The sequence below is a fragment of the Protopterus annectens genome, chromosome 4.part1 (genome assembly GCF_019279795.1).
Source record: "Protopterus annectens isolate FY-2018-M chromosome 4.part1, PAN1.0, whole genome shotgun sequence".
NCBI lineage: Eukaryota > Metazoa > Chordata > Ceratodontiformes > Protopteridae > Protopterus > Protopterus annectens.
This window is the reverse complement of record NC_056734.1, coordinates 888,183,633-888,199,304: the sequence shown is the minus strand read 5'-3', so window position 1 is coordinate 888,199,304 and position 15,672 is coordinate 888,183,633. Positions and strand designations below refer to the sequence as shown.

At 38.4% G+C, this 15,672-nt stretch overlaps 1 protein-coding gene across 2 annotated transcripts in view; it reads left to right on the top strand.

The window, feature by feature from the left end:
• LOC122801105 (major facilitator superfamily domain-containing protein 8-like) overlaps positions 1 to 15,672 on the top strand; it is a 1,359,614-nt gene that overhangs the window by 1,124,762 nt on the left and 219,180 nt on the right. For both annotated transcript variants that reach the window (XM_044070628.1, XM_044070627.1), the window contains one exon: positions 7,715 to 7,837. In XM_044070628.1, coding sequence (XP_043926563.1) covers positions 7,715 to 7,837 — 123 coding nt within the window. The remainder of the gene's footprint in view (positions 1 to 7,714; positions 7,838 to 15,672) is intronic.

Genomic DNA, 15,672 nt, shown 5'->3' with positions numbered 1-15,672 from the left:
GGTAAGTATTAATCAAATAGTATTTAAAGCATTTTAGAGAGTTCTCGGGGCAGTTAGAATGCTCTTAAGCCTCTCCTCCCTTTACCAAAAACAGAAATTTCCCTTCCCTTTCTTTCCCTTGTTTTAAATCAGTACTAATAAAAGAAATTCAGCAAACATAGGTAAACAGAAATAACAGTCAGTAGTCCGTCTTGTACATGACTCGCAATCCATTAAACAAGTCAGTGACTAACATCACATTAGTAAACATTATAAAGACAAATTAGAAATAATTTCCTAGCTCTTTATATTTTCTGATAAAGCAAAAAGTTAATTAACAATAAGCTATTTTAACTAAAAGTGTAAAGCATTTCAATTTTTCCTTGCATGTATACATTTCTACTTATATTGTAGTGTCAATAGCTGTCTTTGAAATCTGTACAATACTTCACTTCTTCAAATCATTCCTTTTTCAATTCAGGTTTTGTTTTGTCAAAACGGCAACAACATATCAAGGGCACAATTAATATTTAAACTGATGTTTCAAATAAATAACTTGCCAGTTGCCAATTGAGTTAGTTTAGAATGTATGGTTAGTGCAAATATAGCATGTTGCAAAAATAATATGTACTTTTTCGTGTGCCCTAGAGTCTGTCATATGCAAATGACATATATAATGTAGCATATATAGAGCAGATAGCTTATGGATTCAGGTTGTTAAAGTAAGTTATGCTTATTAATCAGGCAGTTTCATTTAAATTCACAAATAATTTTGGGACATTTCAGTTGAGTTTCCAGGAATGTGTAGTCCAATGTGAGTAATTGAGTCCACTTTTCCTCATAAACATATGTCACAATTCATTAAACTAAGCATAGTCTAACATCTGTCTAATAATCATTATAAAGACAAAGAATAGTAATTTCCTAGCTCTTCAAACTTTCTGATATCGCAAAATGTTGACAGTAAGCTATTTTAACTGGAAGACTAAAACATTTCAGTACTTCCTTGTGAATATATAATTTTACTTTTACTGTAGTGTCAAGAACTGTCTTTGAAATCTATGCATTACTTCACTTCTTTCAAGTCATCCATTTTACAGTTCAGATTATATTTTGTCAAAATGTCAATAGCATTTCAAGAGCACATTTAAAATTTAAACTGATATTTTAAATGATTTTAAATGAATAGCTATCAGTTACCAAGTGAGTCTGTGCAGAGTGTGAGGTAACTGCAAAGATAACATGTTGCAAAAAGTAGTATGTATCTTTTTGCATGCTCTAGATACTGAAAATTTCAAGTAACATATAAAATGAAACTTTTACAGTGCAGACAGCTTGTGGAATCAGCATGTTAAACTGAGTATTATACCATGACCCCCCCAAAACGTGCACGCTGATTGGCCAGCGTGCCCGTTGTAAATCGAGTTATACTAAGGGAAAAAGGTCCGGTCGTCCCGACTTTTTCCATTAGTATAACTTCTTTAAACACTGTCTGCTATGTTAAATGGGTTTAACATGCGAGACAACTTTAAAATAAGCAACGGAGATCTCCGTTGCTTATTTTAAAGCTGTCTCGCTATGTTAAACCCATTTAACATAGCGAGAATGTTAAAAAGCAACGGAGAAAGCAAGATCTCCGTTGCTTTTTAGTCTCGCTATGTTAAATGGTTTTAAAATAGCAAGACAGTTTTAAAATAAGCAACGGAGATGTCCGTTGCTTATTTTAAAACTGTCTCGCTATGTTAAACTCATTTAACATAGAGACTAAAAGCAACGGAGATCTTGCTTTCCATTGCTTTTTGCCACAGCTCTGATGTACCGCGCAGGCGCCAGTACATCAGAACTGCCGGATGCCAGACATCTGCGGAAGGGCAGTAAACAGGCATTATACTATGCCATTATTTAAGAAAAGTAACAGTTTCTTTTCTTAAATAATGTCATATAATAGCAATAACCACTTCTGGGTGTGTAATGCTAAATTTACCACGGTTGGCTTTGTTTGGTCCCTCGGGACCAAACCACGCCAACCGGTAATTTAGCATTACCCACACCCAGGCGTGGGTTATTGCTATAATACTTTTTAATCAAGCAGTTACATTTAAGTGCACATGTAATTTGGGAACATTTCAGTTGTGTTTCCAGGAATATGTAATCCTATGAGGATAAATCATACATTTTTACAAATAGTCCTATTATGTATTTATTTTACCTTGTTTAGGTTGTTTTTCATTTTAATAACTAAACAACATTACTTGTTCTTATTATTTGTTATCTGTGAGGCGAAAATACACTTCACAGGTTCACAGTGTCCTTAGAAACTGTAGCAATTGTTTACTGTTGCTATGGCAACACAAATAGAATGTGAAGAAAGCTTCACTTCTCTTAACCAACAGTACTTTTCCCTCCTTTTTTTATGTATTGTTAATACTAAAAGGAAATAATTCAAAGGACATATGTACATGAATGGAACTTTCAGAGTTAATCACGAACATGTCCCCAATCCCAATAAGCATAACAGTGACTATCATTAATCTAATAAATATTGTAATAACAATTCATTAAGTTTACTCTTCCAATTAGTCTGCCTTAAAACTAGATTATTTTAGACTATTATTTATCTCTGTATAGATAGTGAGTTATTAAATATATACAGACGTTATTAGTATAGTAAATAGGAGAGAATTTAGAAAGGGAGACAAGATGCAGTTAAAATAAATAATGAGAAAAAGGAGAGAGAGAGAGAGAGAGAGAGAAAGAAAAGAGAAAATTAAGAGAAAATACACATATACTATGTATGTTGATTTACAGTATAAATATTTTATGTGCTATATAACCCTCCTTCTGTGAAAGAAAAGTACCCTGTTTTACATACCTGAGGTAATGTGAAAACTCTCATGTGTCATCTATTTTCAAAAAATATAGATAAAGATTCCAGTAGTTAGTTACCTTTGTTTTAAAATTCCAAGCAGTAAAATTGGTCCTTTAAAGTAATGTTAAAACAATTCATATCATAGTTGATGCTTTGAGAGATTTGGCTGCAACAGTATCAGTCTTTTGCTTCTTCTTTTTGACATCTGTCCAGACATTTGGTTCTTTTGTTCTCTCAAGAGAAGGTGACATCCAATCCATATCTTCTGGTAAAGTAATCACATTATTAGTTTTAATAAATGAAGAGGATTCCTCTAAGTCAATAAAAATCCTCATCTTGTTGGCATACAGTATTCTTATCTTAGCTGAATATGCAAGTTGTGCCTTGATGTTATTTTGTTTCAGAAACTTTATCATTGGCCACATTTTTTTCCTTTGTTCCAATATTCTAGATGAACAGTCATTATCAGATCTTATTAGGCTCTGTTTATATTTTAGATGTGCCTTCCTCCAAGCAGATCTTAAAATCAGTCCATTGTCTAAATATGAAAGAAATTTGATAATTACTGTCCTAGGAGGAGAGTTTGAGTTAGTGGCAGGTTTCCCAAGAGCTCTGTGTGCCCTTTCAATGCCAAAGGAAAGTCCTTCTTTTAAATTTAAAAAGTCAAGGATCCAGCTTGATAAAAAGGAAATAATATCCTCACCTTCTGTGTTTTCAGGTAATCCGAAAATCCTGATGTTATTTCTCCTCTCCCTATTTTCCAAGTCATCTACTTTATTAACCAGCCAAGTGTTTTGTTTAAGAAGCAGTTCTTTCTGTGTTTCCACTTCCTTAAGTCTGCTTTCTAAGTCATTTAGAGAAACCTCTTTTCCTGTTATCCTTGCCTGGTGTTGTTGTAGCATTTCCTTGAGGGTGTCAGCCTTTTTTTGACTGCTTGTTTTAAGATTTTCTAGGTTCTCTTTAAAATAGACAACTCCTGCAGGGTAGATGCCATCTGTTGTAGTTCCTTCTTTAAGGCAGCATCCTGATGAGAATTCTTTGAGTTGCTCATTTTAACAAGTGAATATATCTCCAAGCTTTTTGACAGGAAATTATTTGTAAAACTTCACCAAAGTTTCTAATTATGTAAATTAGTCCTTTATCTATTAGATTTTGTACTTTGTAAAAAAAAAAAAAAAAAGAATATTTTTCCTGTCTTATTTAACTAGCTATATGGAGATCTAAAATACTGCTGCTTTCAGTTAGCCATTCAGGCTCCACCCCGAGAAATCTTGATGAGTGGATGGGAAATAGAAAGTTCACCTCGGGGATCACTCCAGTGGCTGTACTCGACAGAGGCACTGGGAACTAAGGTCGGGTGGCACGATGCCAGGGTAATCCTATGGGCCAGGCTTGTAAAGGCTCCAGGGCCATTAGCCTACTACACACCTATGAACCAGGTCATACCTTGCAATAGTCCAGATTTTTGCAGAATGTTCACATTTTTGACTCATATTTTTGTTCTGTTCCTCATAAAATTTGTGGTTTTCTGCCAAGTCTTTGGGGACTGAAATCATTATATAATGGCAGACATTTGCATTTCAGACTTCAGAAAATGCATGCTACCAAAAAATCTATTATTTTAACAGCTTTATAAGTATATAAGAGCAATAAATAAAATCTGTCCCTATTTTTTGGCATTTGTCCCAATTTCTTGCATTAAGAGGTTGAAAAGAATGGACCAGTTCATTCTAAACTAAATATATTTTCATGGAAAAAAACATGTAACATTCAGTCTCAACAAAGTGGTTTACCAAACCAGTTATGTAAGTAAATGCCAGAGGGAGTTTGGTTATAGTCCAAAATAAAGAGAACGCATGATCAGTACTTCACAAAATGTTTAACCTGGTATGGCTCATCCAGTTGAAATGATTGTGAAAAGAAACATGATATTTGCAATCTATTTCACAAGTTCAGTATCAAAGACAGAATGCTTACCCCGTATAAAGTAGATACAGAATTAAGTGTAAGGACAGTCAACATCTTATCTGTGTTTATTATTCAGTGTACTTTTGTTAAATTTTTCACTTCATGAGATTAAAAATATCAATTTTTTTGTCCACAATTTATAAGTTAAGAGCTTTACTAATTTTCACAACACTGGAAATTTCAGCATACAACAGTCCATCTGAGATGCTGTTAGGCAGTTTGGCAGGTTGAGGGAATTATACAAACTGTGAAAAGATGTTACCAGTCCTAAGCAAGACTGTTCAGCTTTGCTTAAATACAGAAATATCCCATTTTAGTTGTGATGATAGAAAAGGCAGATTTGCTATATTTCTCTATATTATAAATATGTCATACAGCATTACCATTTGAAAATGATTGTATAGCATTGCCATTTAAATAAGTACTGTATCCCTAATGCATTTAGTCTAGTTTGCCAGTTGTTAGTGTGTTTATGGTGAATGAATTGTTAATGGCTTTTTTGCTGTGCTGCCAGTTTGTGCTGTATTAAAGTTGCTGTTTTACTGCAAATGCTGGTGTATCCTAATATTAATGACACTGTTTGCAACATGATTGGGTAGCCAGAAATACTCATTGTGACAACAACCAGTTTGACCACAGCATTCCCAACTGTTGATGGGGTTGAAAATGAAGACAAACTTGAACCTAGACAACCACGAAAATGGCTTGGCAAGGAGTTAACTGAGGCAAAATCCCTACCATGGCAGAGAACCAGAGAGCTGTTTGCATTTCAATCAAAAGAATTTATCAGAATCCACAACCACCATGACATACATTCAAAGGAGCAATAAGCTGTTGTAAACTGGCTGATACCTTCATGATAGGATTATATGAATAGATGACATATTAAATGATCTGCACAAAGAAATATCAACCAAAGAGTGTAAATAATTCATTATGCTGACAACACAAATTACTAACACCCAGTACATCAGAAAAGAAAACCAATTCCCTTTTCCATTGTACCATCCATAATCCTGCCAATCATTCAGCTCAAATTTTATCTGAATAGTGGTGGTATTACTAAAAGGGTTTCTTTAAAGGTAAGGTGCACAGTTAGTGTTATGAGTAGGGGCAGGGTTAGGGTTAGTGCACATTACTGTGGTGGGCAGGGGGCCACATGCTTACAGATAACATTCTCCCTCTTTTGTGCTGCACTAAAATGCCCTGTATGTCAGTTGTCTGCCAAAATGGTGCATCCCACCAAAGACAGCATTCTCATCAGTTACTTACCGTCTAGTAGTTGTTGTTCTCATTTTCTAGTTTTCAAATTATAGAATGTGCACCTGCATTAATGTAAATTATTTCCCTCCACTGCTTCAAACAAGCACTAAGATTTCATCTAACCACCTGGAAAAATGTTGTTTTATCTACACTTCACATGTATTTTAGTGCTTACATATAGGAGCTATCCATTAAAAGAATAAATAATGCCGGCATTAAAGTGATGCAACAAAGACGTATTAGGCAAAAATGTGCAAAGATGTCAACTAATAGCCTAGATTTGTCCTCTAAACCCCACCCAGTATCTAATGTTAAAGCAGCCTATTGTATCTAGCCTGTCATATGGCATATTCAAGAATATACTTTTCTACTAATGCTGTCACATGTTGCCTTCTCCTTAATTCTTACTTAATTTGTACTTGCTCCCTATCTTGTCCTGTCCATAGTAGTCATTCATATTTAGTTTATTCGTGATCTATTCTGCTGTACCTAGTGGACCCTATTACAGTATATTAAGTTTTGTCACTTTATTACTTTCTCTCTCTCTCATTTACAAGGATAGCTCTCAACTTTCCATCTCCCAAATGAGAACATCACCTCTCTTAAAATGTGGAACAAGTGGGAAAAATGTGGAATACCTACTAAGAGCTGGGTTCCTATTAGAAGACCAAAGATGCATTCTTTCAATTGCATTTTGGTTGAACTTGACTGAAATGGCAAAATATCGAAGCGTTTTTCATGCAAATTCTTTTTCTGGGAAAGAATTTGCTTGGCCGCTTTGTTACTTTGCCATTTTCAGCACTGTAGTGCGGTCTCAGAGTTGGTATATTTAAGTAGGGGGTGTGTGGGGGGTGAAGCCCCCCCACTTAATGTAATGTTTAAAGTGTTTTGTTTATTTATTTTTTTTTGTTGGAACAGCGATTTTTTTTCCTTGGAAAAAATCACTGTTCTGACAGTTCGACGTTGTAAGCTTTCGCTTACATAGGGTCGATTAATCACCGTTAGCTTTTTTAAGCATTCGGTAATCTAATATAGACCCTGAAGAGCTTACTAACAACTTCAGCTAAGAAGCTAACAGGATGGTTAAAATTTGTAGTTTATACTTAGAAAAAGTTCCTTAAATTAATTACTATGATTCAGTGCTATTTACCATGGATGTCAGTTAAAAAAAAAATCCTAACACTTAATGTGATTCCGACCCATTCAATGTGGAACTTCGAAGAACATGAGCTGTCTATTACCCAAAATGAGGAATGTTCCCTGTAATGTGGTGCACTTGACAAGGCCAGCTGCTCTCCAGTTTCAAACGACTGGAATTCGAGATATGTTTGTTGTTTTGCAGTAATATGCTGCATAACATGTTTTGTTTTATAGTGCACAACTGAAAGTTTAGTAGCTTAGTTGCCAGTGCCAGTTTTTGACAAGTGCTTTAATGTGCATGACCACTGGAAATGCTGCACAAGAACTCCTCTTTCAACATTCATGAAAATGGGTTATCCCCAGCTGAAGTCTGTCACAGAATAAAGAAACAAATATACAAGGAAACAAATAAATTGATGTGTTTTGTATATTAATTTTAATTATGAGAATGGAATGCTTTATTTCTGTTATCTGTGCTCTTTCTTCTTTCTATAGGTCAGTGGGGTATCTTGTTGGCTGAGTTCATTATTGGGGTTTTTCTGCAAGTCCTGGGACTCCCGTTTGTTGCTGTTTCTCAAATATCCCTCTTCTCTAAAGTCACAGCTGAAAAGACACAGGGTAAGTCATAGAATTTCTACAAGTATGTTTGCTTTCTCCCTTTTCCTAAAACAACTACTAGTAGTGTTAGTGTTTCTGTTCATGTACGCATTACCTGAAGTTAGCAAATGTACCCAATTGTTTTGTACTCATTTATAACTACATAAACAATACAGCAGTGTCTTAAGTTAAGCCATTGATGCTGGAGTATTAAAACAGAAAAGAAAATACACATACAAGTATGGAAATGAAATTGAACTATACACATACTGATATAAAATCATAAGTTAGGGACAGTCATGTCTGAAGATGAGATAGTCTTTTGGACCCCTATACCTATCACAAATACAAACAACTGAACATGCTGTTACATGTCTGGGAAAAAGTCCTCTCTTTGCAAATACCTTTGTAGTTAGAAGAAAGAAAGTGTTCTGCTACTAAAAACTGCAAAGCAGTGTGCCAGAATGACACTAAAAACAAAATGGTAAACCTCATGTAATTGGCAGCCCAACAAGTTGGTGGAATTCACTAATTCAGCCACGTGCTGTTTTACTTTTTGAGTAAAATCAGCCACACTAACTATACATGAGCTGAAGACAGTCTGGTTTGCCTGAAACAGGTTGTGATTGATTTGTTACAGAATCCCAGCAACAGGCACCTTCTTAAGACTTTGTGGTGTTCAGCAGGTAAGGAGGATTTATGTGTGCAACTGACTTCTTAACACACACACACACACACACACACACACACACACACACACACACACACACACACACACACACACACACACACACACACACACACACACACACACACACACACACACACACACACCTTATGTATTGATCAGATGGCATTACAAGTCTTTAGCAATAATTCTTATAGCTACAGACTGGGGCATCCAGATCTAATTGCTGAGTTGTTAAGCTGCTTCCTGTAGTCCAGGGTTTGAGTCCCTCAGACTCAGTTTGCACATGCTTGTCAAGTATCCAGATGTTCATAGAATGTCCTGATTTTTGCCTGATATTTTTGGTCTGTTCCTCATAAAATGTGTGGTTTTCTTACAAATCTCTGAGAACTGAAGTCACTGAATAATGACAGGCATTTGGGTTTCAGAGTTCAAAACCCTTAAGAGAATGCATGCTAATACAAAATTGTTATTCTAGCACCTTTCTAAGTTTATAAAAGCAATAATTAAAATCTGTCCCTGATTTGGGGTCTTTGTCCCTCCATTATTTTTGACTTTGTCCAGGTTTCTTGCAGTAAGAAGTTGAGAGGTATGCATTTGCATAGTGTAAATCTGAGCAGGTCACTTAACTTAACCGAACTGTGTTGGTTAGTCCTATAAATATCACTGCCTCTCAGTGACAGTACAGGGATGAAAATCTCTAAATTATACAGTTTGCGTATAGTATCCCTGAGGAAGCTTTGTAGTCAATGTGGATAATTTTGCTCTTCAGAATATGAGTCTTGAAAATCCATGGTTTCCCAGAGTAGTCATGACTAAATAACCATATATAAATGATGAAGACTTCATCGTTCAAGCAACAAGGAATGTGTATATTACATTGAAAGTGCTATTTTCTCCTAGCCGGTAGCCTGCCTCAGTTCCTTGTGATAGAGGACCTTGCATCTTTTGAGAGCAGTGTTTACCAATGTTTGAAAAGTGAGAGTTTAGTGGCACTCCTGTATATTCTGGTGAAAAAATAAATTCAAAGCCTTTACTACTTCACATCATCTGACCTGACGCTTATGATAGTTGAATGGGGGACACAAGGTTTGATGACAAAATATAAATGTTTGGCTACGTCCTTGGCTAACCAAATCTCACATTGTACTGTGTTTGCAACACAGCTGATGAACTTAAGCAAAGACTTTGGGGAAGCTGCTGTAAAGGATACACAGCTCATTTCAGAGACACCAGCTAATGTACTTTTAGTAAAATGTGTAAACATTATCATCATTTTGAGCATTTTCTGGCTTGTTAAATCTGATTTCTGCATTAGTAACTGTATTTAGAGCAAAACCTAGAGCTGTTTACTGAATTTCCTGTTTGCACTTATTTTTAAAATCGTTTTTTTCTCAAAACTTGCACTTTATCTGTCTTTGGCCTAGCACTCTTGTGTGGGGTCATTTACTGCACTGTTATAACTTGTTGATAATTGATAACCACTGCTGTCTCTGAAAAAACAAAAAAACAAAAAGAAATCTTGCTTTTTTTCCCACTTTTCTGAGATTTAAAAAAGTTCCGTTACAGGCTTGCTGTTATTGAACTGTTTGTAAGTTTCTGTGAGGCCATTTTTTGCTTGGGCTAAAGAAAAGTCTCTCTGTTGATCAGTGGCAGTGATAAACATTGAGCAGCCTGCCTGCCCCTGTGGGAGTGGTTACTGACTTGAAACTGTAGTTTTATTGGCCATATTCCAAAACTCCTTCATCTTCCTCTCTTAAAACCCTATTTTGTGCGGTTTTGCGCATTTTTGAGCATAGCGCAACAGCGGGCAATGCCGCCTAATTGGGTTTAAAGTATTCCTGGCTCCACAAAGTCTGCTCTTCACTTTTTCCCTTAGAACTGCTCTATCTCTCAATTTAAACACCATATTCTCATTCTAAGGCCCTTCACTGGTCCAATTAAGTAAACCTACAAGTTAGCACTATTAAACATAAGAACTACTTACTCTTATACTCTCTACGATTACCCTGTCCTCTATTGGTCCGTCTTAAATTCAGTTTCCCTGTTACTCTAGCATGTCCAAAGGTCAGTCAATGGTTTCCTCTCCAGTCCAGCTGGTGAATCTGGGAATTTTGAGGCAATGTTACAACTGTCTCATGTACACAGACAACCCTCTCCTCCTCCAAACAGGTTCAAATATATGTGAGAGATGCAACTATTTAGCCAAACTGGAGGCTGAGCTCTCATCTCAAAACTGGTGTAACCAGTCATGAGGAGAAGGTAACCTCACACAACACAATTCCAGTATCGCATAGTCCCACCACATCAGCGAACCAAACACATAAATACACAAAAACATACTCGGAGGCTCTAAATAAAAATCTACCTAAGCAACAGAGACCTCCAAAGCAGACATCCAAGCAAACGCTACCTCAAAACAAAACACACACAACACATAACCCACAAAGTCAGTGTGCCAAGCAGCCGCAGCCCTTAAGGCTGAATAACGCACCTGATACTCTTGTTATAGGCGACTCTATTGTCAGACACACTGACGTCCTGCTCACCAGGCTGAATAAAGAGAAGGTCACGGTGAGCTGACTGTCGGGTGCTAGGATCCGACACATAACGCAAGCACTCAGGTCACTCCAAAGCAAATACAAATATGACTCGGTCATTGTATATGCTGGTGTGAATGACCTGAGATGTACCTCCCTGGACTACATCAAAAGAGACATAGAGGAGCTCTCTGATCATGTAGCCCAGGCTGGTATGACCCTGACCTTGAGCAGCATCTTACCCTCACCTAGAAAGATGCCACAGTACAAAGACAAAATGATCGATTTTAACAATTGGCTAAAATTTTGGTGTCATTCAAAGGGGATCCAGTGTCTGTCAGCCTGGGATGACATGCTCGACAAGCCACGTTGCTTCACTAGGGACGGCTTGCACCTGTCACCACTGGGCTTTTGGATATTGGCAAAGGCTCTTGCCACCCCCATAGTGCCTTTTTAGGCAAGGCTCAAAAGTCAAACCCACCCCCATAGACAGCACAAGGAACAAGAAAATAAGGGTAATGCTGCTAAACGCCAGAAGTCTTAACCTCAAGATGCACGCACTCGAAGCTGTCCTCAGTATGGAGAACATTGATATCTGTGCAGTGACAGAAACCTGGTTCAAGGCTCCAGAGAGCACCCCAGCACTACCAGGCTATACCTCGTATCATGCTTTTCGGCCCCAAAACCCGGACCGAACCACAAAAGGAGGGGGAGTTTCCATATTTATCAAGGATATCCACACCTCCAGGTTAGTGGCATTGCACGAAGTATCAGAGACCATCCATGTGCAACTAACAGTGGGCAAGACTGCTTTTCAGTTTATAGCATCCTACAGACCAACCTCTCAAAGTCAGGAATCCCATTCAGCCTTCCTGAAAACATTGGAGAACATGAAGATCTCTCCGAACACCATTATATTGGGCGACTTCAACTACCCAAACATTGACTGGGAGCACTACTCAAGCCCCAGCACCTTAGCCCAAAGATTCCTGGAAATTATAAACTCAAATGCTATGGAACAACTAGTCACCACTCCCACAAGAGGGGACAACATACTAGACCTGATCATTACCAACATGGGGACTCTGTGCTCCACACCAGAAGTATATCCCTCATTGGTAAGATCAGACCATAAATGAATTTCACTGGATGTCCACATCCCGACCCCACCCCCAGCCCAGAAAACCACAGTGAAAAACTTCTCAAAAGCGAACTTCTCACTTCTCAAAACCAAAGTGGAATCCTTCAAGGCCCCAGGGCCAGTGGAAACTATAGCCCAAACTGCAGAATCCTATATAAATGCATTCTATGGACATCTCCAGGAATGCATGGATCATGCTATCCCATACAAAACCAAGACCCAATAATCCAAAGGCATGCGTCCAGTCTGGTGGACCCCTGCCATAAATAAACTGTACAACAGAAGGAGGAAGCTACTACATGATAGAGCAAAATCCCTAATAGGGAAGGCATCTCTGATCAGTACTAGCAAAAAATTACGATCCCTCATAAAATCCTCCAAGGCCAGCTTCGAGAGAAAAATTGCACAGGACACCAAAGACAATCATAAGGCTTTTTTCAGTTATGTTAGAAACCTGGGATGCAACTCCCAGACTTGTTCTGAGTTGATTCTAAACGACAAAAAATACACTGAACCCACAGACATCGCCAATATACTGGCAGACAGGTTCAGTGCAAACTTCTCCACCCCCTCCCCCCCAAAAGAGCAAGTATCTATCCCGGCAGAGGGCTGCCTCCCAAACATCTCAGATGCTCAGGTGAAGGCTGCCCTCTCCAAAGCAAAAAACACTGCTTCCATGGGACCAGATGGCGTCCCAGGTTGCGTTCTACATGAACTACAAGAGGGACTAATCCCTCAAATAAAACAGCTATACAATCTCAGCCTCACTACAGGATATGTGCCCACAGAATGGCGTACAGCAACAGTGGTCCCACTCCACAAAGGTGGAGCCTCTACGGACCCTGGGAACTATCGCCCCATAAGCCTGACTAGCTTAGTCTGCAAGGCTATGGAGAGGATCATCATGGAGCTCATAAACAAAGATATTGGGGACCTACAGACACTAGATCCTACCCAGTTCGGCTTTGTCAAGGGCAGATCCTGCCTTTTAAACCTGGTTGACTTCTTTGAAACAGTCACCAAAGCCATAGATGAAGGGAAGGTAGTCCACACAGCCTATCTGGACCTTGCAAAGGCATTTGACACAATACCCCACTCAGGCATCATAGATAAGCTATCCAGTTTAAATATAAACCCCTATGTCACAAGATGGGTCGCAAACTGGCTCAAAGACAGAACCCACAGAGTGAGAGTTGCTGGAGCCATGTCAGACTCAAAACCGGTCACAAGTGGCATCCCACAGGGTTCTGTCCTGGGACCATTCTTGTTTGGTATATACTTTTCCGAGGTACAGGCAAACGTGGGAGGACTATGGCTCACCAAGTTCGCAGATGACTGCAAACTGGGTGCCATAATCAACTCTCCAGCTGACACAAACATCCTTCAAAAAGGTCTCACAGAGACAGATAACTGCTGCCAGTGCCATGGTTTAAAGCTAAATGCCAAAAAATGTCACAAAAACCGGTCACAAGTGGCATCCCACAGGGTTCTGTCCTGGGACCACTCTTGTTCGGTATATACTTTTCTGAGGTACAGGCAAACGTGGGAGGACTATAGCTCACCAAGTTCGCAGATTACTGCAAACTGGGTGCCATAATCAACTCTCCAGCTGACACAAACATCCTTCAAAAAGGCCTCACAGAGACAGATAACTGCTGCCAGCGCCATGGTTTAAAGCTAAATGCCAAAAAATGTATAGTCATACCCTTTGGCAAAAACAATGTGCCCACAAATTACCACGTAGGCGGAAACCCATTAAGTACAGAGAAAGTTATTAGAGACCTGGGGACCCAAGTTGATAGCAATCTCTCCTTTGAAAACCACATTGCCAAAGGGGTTAGAAAGACCTTCTACATAGCCCACCTCATCACGAAGGGTTTCACATCTAGATCAAGAGAGGTAATCGTGCCCCTTTATTCATCCCTCATCAGGCCCATCATAGAATACAATGCCCCTTTTGGGATGTACCTTACCTGACACCTGCAGCAATTAGAAAGACCTCAAAAGTATCTCACCAAGAGGATCAAGGGTCTCAAACAGATGCCATATGGTGCTCTGTTAAAAAAACTCCAGCTCTACTCAGTTGCATACTGCCTACCTCGAGGCGATCTATGCCTGACATACAAAGCTATGTCAAATCCAGAATTAATGGACATGCTCCACCTCAGTAAATCTAAATCCCTTAGAGCCACACGCTCGAGGGACTTGAACATCAGCACAGAAATAAATAGAACTTGCTGGAGGGACAGGTTCATAACCCAGAGGCCCCCTTCGCTCTGGAATAGAATTCCAGTTCATGTGAGGCAGAGCATCTCACTGAATCTCTTCAAGAAGAATCTTGTTAAGTGGATGGGGGATCGTAGGTTTGTCCCAGGGATTACTCCCGTGTCGCTACTAGACAGAGGCACAGTAAACTAAACCTTAAAAAGGGCACAGTATGCTCAAATCAAGGGGTGGCGTAAGCCATACACAATCGGGCTAGGCTTATAATTGCCCCAGGGCAGATAGCCTAGTATGAACCTATGAACCTATAAAGAAAGCCTTTCAGACAGAAATGGTTGTGCTTAGGGCTTCCTTAGGAATGTTAATTTGATCAGATGACTTATGTAAGTGATATATAATTGTAAAACAATACTGTGGGAATCTACTGTAAGCATACAGCAGACATAAGGCTATATTCATTTGTGGTATACCACTGAAGCATTTGTTGCAGTTAACTTTCTAATTGTTCCATCACCTGCCATAAATCCTATCCTCTACCCTCCAGCAGGCATCTTTGTCCGCTTTATCCAATTTGTTCTAGTAGTTTCTTTGGCCAAGATCTGGCTAAGTGAAGATCAGGTTAAGACTGTTCTTACTGCTTTGATTATCTTCAAAATTTTTTTTCCTCTGGTTTACCTGCAGTTTACTTCCTTGCCCTGTTCTTCAAGTCATTACTAGCTTACATTAGGATCACTGAAAGAGAAACATTTAAAACTTGTCCTGGATTTCAGAGTTCATGAAATCTGAACCCTTGAGACACTGGCTGAGTCCTGTCTGAGTATAGCTAGCATGTTAAAAATGCATAGTTATTGTTTGCTGTGTTTAATGAGTTGTATTCTAGTTCTAAAATAAAACAGCCGTAAGGCATGGTACCAGGACATTTAGAAAAAAATGTATTTGCTGTAGGAAGAAGAGTTTAAGCTGTCTTAAATCTTGGGTTTAATTTTTATTGTTAAGTGTTATAATTATTATTTTTCAACTCTGATGACCCATGCTTTATGAATCACATAATGTGTTTCTTGACAGTGATGAGAAAAGTGAAATTAATCTGTATTTTGACAGATTTTCTGGTACATGCCTGCAGAAATGACACGTCCTCATTAGTTTGCAGTAAGTCACATGTACATACATTTCATTGCAGATTGAGGTTGATGTGTAGATATCAAAGCAGAAAATATAACTGATTTTGTAGACAAATTGCATAACAATGGTGATAGGGAGATGT